This window comes from Salvelinus sp. IW2-2015, unplaced genomic scaffold, assembly GCF_002910315.2.
Source record: "Salvelinus sp. IW2-2015 unplaced genomic scaffold, ASM291031v2 Un_scaffold588, whole genome shotgun sequence".
Lineage (NCBI taxonomy): Eukaryota > Metazoa > Chordata > Actinopteri > Salmoniformes > Salmonidae > Salvelinus > Salvelinus sp. IW2-2015.
Window position 1 is genome coordinate 278,696 of NW_019942580.1, and position 8,430 is coordinate 287,125.

At 51.7% G+C, this 8,430-nt stretch overlaps 1 protein-coding gene across 1 annotated transcript in view; it reads left to right on the forward strand.

Annotated features, from left to right (window-relative positions):
• Positions 1–8,430, forward strand: part of LOC112068588 (glutamate receptor ionotropic, NMDA 3B-like) — a 119,993-nt gene that overhangs the window by 89,210 nt on the left and 22,353 nt on the right. The window contains exons 3-5 of the mRNA XM_070438215.1: positions 1,991–3,089; positions 3,224–3,369; positions 8,351–8,427. Of these exons, the coding sequence (XP_070294316.1) occupies positions 1,991–3,089; positions 3,224–3,369; positions 8,351–8,427 (1,322 nt within the window). The remainder of the gene's footprint in view (positions 1–1,990; positions 3,090–3,223; positions 3,370–8,350; positions 8,428–8,430) is intronic.

Genomic DNA, 8,430 nt, shown 5'->3' on the forward strand with positions numbered 1-8,430 from the left:
AGACAGACAGACAGACAGACAGACAGACAGACAGACAGACAGACAGACAGACAGACAGACAGACAGACAGACAGACAGACAGACAGACAGACAGACAAACAGGACAGACAGACAGACAGGACAGACAGAACTCTCTTCTCTCTCTCTCTCTCTCTTTCAAACACACACGCACATGCACACGCACACGCACGCACTCATCCAGCTGGAATACAAACATGAAGTGGAGGAGGGTAGAGTTTTAAGCTTTATTCATGAGTTCCAGTCAGTTGCCTCCCCAACAGGGCAGCCAGGCAGCCAGGCTCCCTTATCAAAAGAGCCCACAGTCCTTTCTGTCTCTGCGTGGCTCAGAGCAGTGCAGAGCGACAGCAGCACACAGCTTTACAGCTGCTGTATCTGCCACAGACCAGAGTAACAACAGCTGCGCAACCTAGCCATGCAGCCAGCGTCTCAGCACAAAAACACAATAGAATGAGCTTCAATTGGACCAATTGTAACTAGGCTCAGCTATATCATGTTGGAAAAAACGATACACCAGAAATGATGCAATAGCTTGTGGGTCTGGAATGCTAGAGCACCATGTTGTATTTATTAATTGGCCGAAAGAGGCAAGTCATTTTGAGCAGTAAGCAGTTAGCACTTTGTTTCAGGAGTAGTGTTTGTTGCCTGCGGCATCAACGCAGAGGAGAATGATTACAACATTTTGAAAAGCACCCTTTTATAACTATAATAAAACTATATTCAGTTCTACCAAGTCATTTGGGAGGGCCATCTAACTAATGGGATTGACTGGGTACCTAGTGCAGAGTAAAGATCGCCGATGTCGAGATAACAGCGTTTTACTCAAGAACAACTCCATGATAATCATAATGTCACCTAGACACATAATTACAGCTACATAACAGAGCAACTATTAGAGAGAGAAGAGGGCTTCAGGGGTGGAAGGGATGAATCACGAGAGAAATGCATGAGGGTTGATGACAGCGGTAGATAGAAACCCAGCGAGGTTGAGGTGTGGGGGGGGGGTGCTTTTAAGTAATTGCAACCTGTGCCTACTGTTAAAGAGGAACACATAGCCTTTCAATGTAATGATGTAATAGCATCCAGCTCCTTTTATCTCGTGTGGGGTTCAGGAGAAAGAGGAGAGGAGGGGGGATATAGGCTGAGACAGGGAGAAATTAATGACCTAAAGGTTTGGAGACAAATGACCTTTTAATTTTCGATGAAAGAAGTTCAGCGGCGATCACATGGTGTCATCTCAGTTATTGATGGCTGCACACATTCATCCTGACACAACATGACTGTCACAGCTACCCTCGGCCAATGGGATTGGCTGGATCTGTATTTCCTGAAGTGACCCCTTCGCTAAGCTAAACCACCATGCCGTAATTCATTGAAGGGCTAACCGCTAGGGGCTAGCATTTCACCATGGATCCGAGACAGAAATGTATGAACTGGGGCAGGTTTTCACATGAAAATGAACTACTCACTCGCTCAACTAAGCAGAGCCTGGTGTTCAGAGTCTGTGATGAGGCCAAAAAGGTGTCAGCCAGAAAGATAGCCAATCCTAGCCATGGGGAAATGACTAGCTGTCAATCAGGGCGGTGACGGTATACACTGTTGGCCTTGCTGCAGGTGCAGGATGGATTAGTTTGGCTTCAATAGATGCCAATCCTGCTTTTGACATATTGTGCTACAGTAGCTAAGGTGCCTGTCTGGATTGTGCTGCAGGTCAGGTGTGGAGAGAACAGGTGTAGGTGGTTACAGTCAGATCACAGTTTGGAGTTCACTGTGCATTTCCTGAAGTGAGTTTGATACTGTACAGTCTGACTCACTATCCCTGTGGCCAGAAGTCTATGTGCACCTCCCCCCGCCACCACACCATAGAAATCATCTATAGGAAATGCAATATCTTGGGACTCAAATGCATGCACTAAATAGCCTGAAGGGTAATGAAGTCCTGTAATCTAATGTGATCTCCTCTGGCCTATAGGTTCCTGTCCAACACGTCGTTCTCAGGGCTGACGGGGCCGGTGTCGGTGCAGAGGAACCTATCCCGAGTTCTCACCTCTCAGCGATTCCACATCTGGAGCTTGCAGCGGGACGCGGTGGGCCAGCCCACCTGGGTGACAGTGGGCAGCTGGGAGGGGGGCCGCCTGGAGGTGGAGGACCAGGGCCTGTGGCAAGGGCACAATGGCAAGGGCCATGGCCTGGGAGAGGGCCAGGGGGGGCGGGGTGGGGGCCGGTGGCGAGCCGGCAGTCCTGTGGCAGGCAGCCGGGTGCGGGTAGTCACCCTAGTGGAGCACCCCTTCGTATTCACGCGGGAGGTGGATGAGGACGGGAACTGTCCGGCAGGACAGTACTGCCTGGACGCGGGGACAAACAGCTCAGACATGCTGGAGCGCTACTTCAGTGAGCGTGCCACGGGCAACTCTACCTTCCTGCCCACGGACTATGGCAAGTGTTGTTACGGATACTGCATAGATCTGCTGGAGAAAATGTCAGAGGACATGCGTTTCGAGTACGACCTGTACATCGTGGGTGACGGGAAGTACGGTGCATCGAAAAGCGGCCGCTGGACTGGGCTGGTGGGCGACCTGCTCAATGGCGTGGCCGACATGGCCGTCACCTCATTCAGCATTAACTCAGTACGCAGCCGTGTCATCGACTTCACCTCGCCCTTCTTCTCCACCTCGCTGGGCATCCTGGTGCGCAGCAAGGACACGGCGGCGCCCATCGGCGCCTTCATGTGGCCCCTGCACTGGTCTATGTGGGTGGGCATCTTCGTGGCGCTGCATATCACCGCCCTCTTCCTCACCCTCTATGAGTGGAAGAGCCCGTTTGGCATGACGCCACACGGACGCAACCGCCTGCGGGTCTTCTCCTACTCGTCGGCGCTCAACCTGTGCTACGCCATCCTGTTCGGCCGCACGGTCTCCAGCAAGACGCCCAAGTGCTGGACGGGTCGGTTTCTGATGAACCTGTGGGCCATCTTCTGCCTGCTGGTGCTGTCCAGCTATACAGCCAACCTGGCCGCCGTCATGGTCGGCGAGAAGACCTTCGAGGAGCTCTCGGGGATCCACGACGCCAAGGTGAGGCGAACTCTTCTCTCCCACCACAATCTTGTTCTCCCTCACCCTCTGTCTCTCTAATCTTCCCTCTCTCTCCCTCCCTTCCTCCTCTCCCTTCATCCCTTCCCCCTCTGCCTTCCTCCCTTCCACCCCAGCTCCATCACCCATCCCATGGTTTCAGGTTTGGCACAGTGAGGGAAAGCAGCGCTGAGGAGTACATGAAGAAGAGTTTCCCAGAGATGCACGAGTACATGAGGCGCTACAATGAGCCCACCACACCCGATGGGGTGTCCACCCTCAAGTAAGAGATCACAACCCTACTTCTGGAGAGCTACAGGGTGTGCAAGCTTTTGTTCCAGCCCTACACTCACATACCCGATTCAGCTAATCAAGGTCCTAATGAGCAGCTGCTTAGTAGAATCAGCTGTGTTCGAGTGGGGCTGGGACAAAAAGCCTGCACCTGCAGTATCACTCCTAGAGTAGGATTGTTCATGGCACCTCTGAGCTACATCCATAGAAATACTATTTAAAGGCACTTTAACCTACATTTGATTGTATCCATGGGTGTTTATAAGTGTTTTTTAAGTTATTTGGCCAGAGGTGGATCAAGTCGAGCACAGAGTAGATAGATACTTTCTCTGTCAGCTCTGTCTTCCTCTGGGAGAAGTGTTTGTTGTGTTCCTCAAAGAAAGGTCTGTCATCAAGGAAGACAGAAGAGAAAGGCAAAGGAGAGGAGAGGCCAGTGGTATTGCTTCAAAACAAGATCAAATGGGAAAGGGAGCACACACAAACAAACTGTCTCTCTGCGCATGTTGTCCGACTCTCAAGAGACACAAGGCTGCAAAGTTGATCCTCAGGTGGAAGAAGAAGGGTTATAGTTCAATTTAGACCAAGAGAGAAAACAACTGTCATTTGAGCTTGTGATTGTGTAGACTGTGGATCCTCCTATTTTATCTTAGTTTTGTAAAATCTTTTGACAAGATTAGCCAGTAGCCACATAGACATGTTTGAATATTGTGTTACAAAATAACTTAACCAATACTACCTGAAGAGTGATCCTAGGGAGTGATAGATAAAGGGGGAGTAATCAGGGTAGTGATGAAGTCCAGGTGTGCCTCATGAGGCGCAGGTGTGCGTAATGAGGGTTGCCAAGTGTGCGTAATGATGGGTTGCCAGGACTGGTGGTTAGTAAAGCCGGAGAGGGGGAGTAGACGTGACAGTACCTCCCTGACTCGCGGCTCCAGCCCCAGGACGACGCCAGCCAAGGGGGCGGCCCCGAGGGCAAGGAGCGGGCCGGTCCGGATGGGGAAGGTAGAAATCTCGTATGATGTTGGGATCTAGAATGTCGTCCACCAGAATCCAACACTGCTCCTCTGGACCATACCCCTCCCAGTCCACCAGGTATTGGAGCCGACCCCCACGGCGTTGGGAGTCCACGAGGGATCTGATGGCATAGGTGGGATCTCCTTTGACGTCCAGGGGAGGCGGAAGGGTATCGTGGGAGGCGGCTTCAGCCAGGGGACCAGGAACCACTGGCCTGAAGAGGGAGACATGAAAAGAGGGTGAGATTTGGTAGTTAGTGGGGAGCTGTAATCTATATGTCACCTTGTTGACCCTCCATAGAACCTTGAACGTCCCCACAAACCAGGGGCTCAGTTTCTTACAGGGCAGGCGGAGTGGGAGGTTCCTGGTGGAGAGCCAGATGCAATCACCAGGATGGAACACGGGAGCCTCACTGAAGTGGCGTTCCGCCTGCTTCTTCTGGTGGCGGACGGCACACTGGAGCCTCACGTAGGCATCGTTCCAAACTTCTTCTGCGTGCCTGAACCACGGAGCCAGGGTCGGCTGATAACCCAGAACACACTGGAAGGGAGTCAGCCCGGTGGAGGAGTGACGCAATGAATTCTGGGTGTAATCCGCCCAGGGAAGGAATCGGGCCCACTCTCCCTGCCGGTCCTGACAGTGACTCCTCAGGAAGCTCCCTAGCTCCTGGTTCATCATCTCCACCTGCCCGTTAGACTGAGGCCGGTATCCGGAAGTGACCCCCAGCTTCTCCATGAAGGTTTTCCATACCCGTGACGTGAATTGGGGGCCACGGTCGGAGACGATGTCCTTCGGAAAGCCATAGTGCCGGAAGACCTGCTGGAACAGTGCCTCAGAGACCTGGAGAGTGGTAGGGAGACCAGAAAGAGGGACAAAATGACAGGATTTCGCGAATCTGTCCACAACCTCTAAAATGGTGGTGAAACCATCAGAGAAGGGGAGAACAGTGACAAAATCTTTGGACAGCTGTGACGGGAAGGGGAAGTAGTTTACCCTGCTGGAACGTGAAGGGGAGTTTTGGATTGAGTACATACTGAACATGAGTTGACATAGTAGACGACGTCCTGTGCCAAAGTGGAACACCAGTATTTATCAGAAAGGGATTGGATGGTGTGGGTGATACCTGGATATCCAGCGGCGAGGGATGTGTGTGCCCAGGTCAACAGCTGATCTCTCACCTCCGCAGGAATGTAGATGCACTCTGGAGGGCAGGTGGTAGGAACGGGTTCCCTCTCTAGAGCTAGGCAGATGTCCACATCTACGTCCCACAACACGGGGCCAACAATAAGGGAGGAACGATTGATGGGCTAAAGGGCACCCACAGGACCCTCCACCGACGTTGAACCACAGGGTGTGGGAAAGCAGTTCCTCCGACATCCTGGTCCTCAGGCGATGATTCTCATCTTAGACCAAGAGATGGGGGGTTTATGAAGTTGAAGCCACGGGAGGCCGAGGATGACTTTGTGCACAGGTGCAGAGGTGATGAGAAAGGGAAGGCTTTGAGGGTGCTGTGACGTGCGTAATAGTGCCGGGTCCCCACTGTCATTTATCCAGGGCTCGGACCAAACAGGAAGAGGAGAGCAGGTACACAGGGATGTTGAGGGAGGAGACAAGGGCCTAGTCGATGAAAATCCCTGCAGCACCGGAGTCCACTGGAGCCGTTGAGACAACACCTGAGCGACAGCCAGCCAGTGAAATAGAAACCAGGAAGGGTTTGGCGGAAAACGATGAAGGAATACGGATGATCACGGGGCTGTTCCTCTGCCCCAGTGGACTTCTGGTTAGGATGCACTGGACACAGCTGTAGCCGGTGCCCCTCCTGGCCACAATAGGGACACAACCCCAGCCGTCTCCGGTGACTTAGCTCTGCCGCGGAGAGATGTGATTCCTATCTCCATGGGTTCAGGCTCTGCCTCAGGACAGCCGAAGGAGAAAGGCGAGGGATGAGGGGACCACCGACGCTCCCGAAGAAGGTTGTCCAGACGGATGGCAATCGCGATGAGCACGCCCAGGTAAAGGTTGTCGTCCCGACAAGCCAACTTTGTTTGGACATCCTTGCGCAGTCTTCTTCAGAATAGGGTGTGGAGTGCCGGCTCATTCCATCCACTGGGGGCTGCCACGGTCTGGAAGGTGAGGGCGTACTCCGCAGCAGTCTGGGAACCCTTCCAGAGTTGGAGTAGTCGCCCACCTCCCTCTTTGCCATCCTGTGGATGGTCGAAGACTGCCCTGAACAGAGCTATGAACCCCTCATAGGAACCCAGCTCCTCCTCTCCTCTCTCCCAGACGGCCATAGCAAACTCCAACACCCACCCGTTCAGCAGGGAAATGACCGTGGCAACGTTGGACCTCTCCTGGTGGGGGCTCCCGTCTGATGAGCGAAATAGAAGGAGCACTGGAGTAGGAAGCCACGGCATTTGGATGGAGTCCCGTCATATCTTCCCGGGAGGGGCAGTTGGGCATCGGTGACCTGGGCAGATTGCTGGGTAGGCTGGGAGACTGGTTTGCTGGGTTGATTCATGATAGAGGGCTCTGCTATTTGAAAGTAAATCCTCTCGTGTGGTGTCGAGGTGGTGGAGGATGCGAAGGACCTCATCCGTAGTCGCATGCAGTTGCGCCAGCTGATCGTGGTGTTGGTGGAGTAGGTGTCCCTGTTCGCCAACAGTCTACCATATATATATATATATATATATAGGGGACCACCGACAGATATATATATATATTTATATATATWTTTTTTTTCTTCTGCTGTTTCCATATTTTCGAGGTAGTATTCTGTAACGTAGACCCAGGGAGTCTGGAAGCAAGTGTAGTGTGATTTTTAATGAAAACAACAATGGAATGAATACAAAACAAGAGCAGCGTGTAACAAGGAAAACATAAACAATACTACCTGAAGCGGTGTGCGTAATGAGGGTTGCCAGGTGTGCGTAATGAGGGTTGCCAGGACCAGTGGTTAGTAAACCGGCGACATTGAGCGCCAGAGAGGGGGAGCGGGTGTAGACATGACAAGTTGATCCCTTCTGGAATAAGAGTCCACTCTTCTAAGTGGATGGTTTGATGGATGGTTTGATTAAACAGCCAAACTGCCAGAAAATTGCTAGTAATATCCACTGTTGATTTCTTACCCAAGAGGTCATCCCCATCCTTACAATTGAAGCTGAAGTCAGAGGACTCCAAAGCTGAAACATTTGATAATGTGCAGTTTTGACATCTTGAACCTCCATTATGGTAGTTCCCATGACCCATAATCCTCTCTGGTTCAGCTGATGTGCCTAGTCAGGAGTCAGCATCATAATGGAAGTTGAGTGCCTGATTTGGGCACTGTACTCTGTCTGCATTCATTCCGGGTTTTGTTTGGTCAGACAGGCGATTAATATGTGACAATAAAACATATATTTATCTAATGGCTTTGCTTTACCCTTCTCCTTCTGTCCAATTTCCCTGGAGGACTGATTCTGAGCCCCCCATTTACACTGAGACATGAAGTATAAACATGATGGTGACGAGGGCCATGTGCTGAATCTGGAATGAGGGAGGACATAGCCTTTTTGATGTGTGGTGCATAGGATTGAGACATGGTCAATTTCAAACTTGGCCTGTTTGGTTTGTGGTTTACAACGATTAGGATGTGGCCTAGTTGGTGTGTTATGATTGGGACGTGGCCTAGTTGGTGTGTTGTGATTGAGACATGGCCTGTTTGGTGCGTGGTGATTGGGACGTGGCCTATTTGTTGTGTTGTGATTGGGACGTGGCCTAGTTGGTGTGCTGTGATTGGGACGTGGCCTGTTTGGTGTGTGGTGATTTGGATGTGGCCTGTTTGGTGTGTGGTGATTGGGACGTGGCCTATTTGTTGTGTTGTGATTGGGACGTGGCCTATTTGGAGATTTATGATTGAGATTTGGCCTGTTTGGTGTGTGGTGATTGGGATGTGTATAACCCCTTCACCCTGTGTGTTGAAGGGTAGATCCCCCTCAGCTTGATGCCTTCATCATGGACAAGGCCCTGCTGGACTACGAGGTGTCCATCGACGCAGACTGCA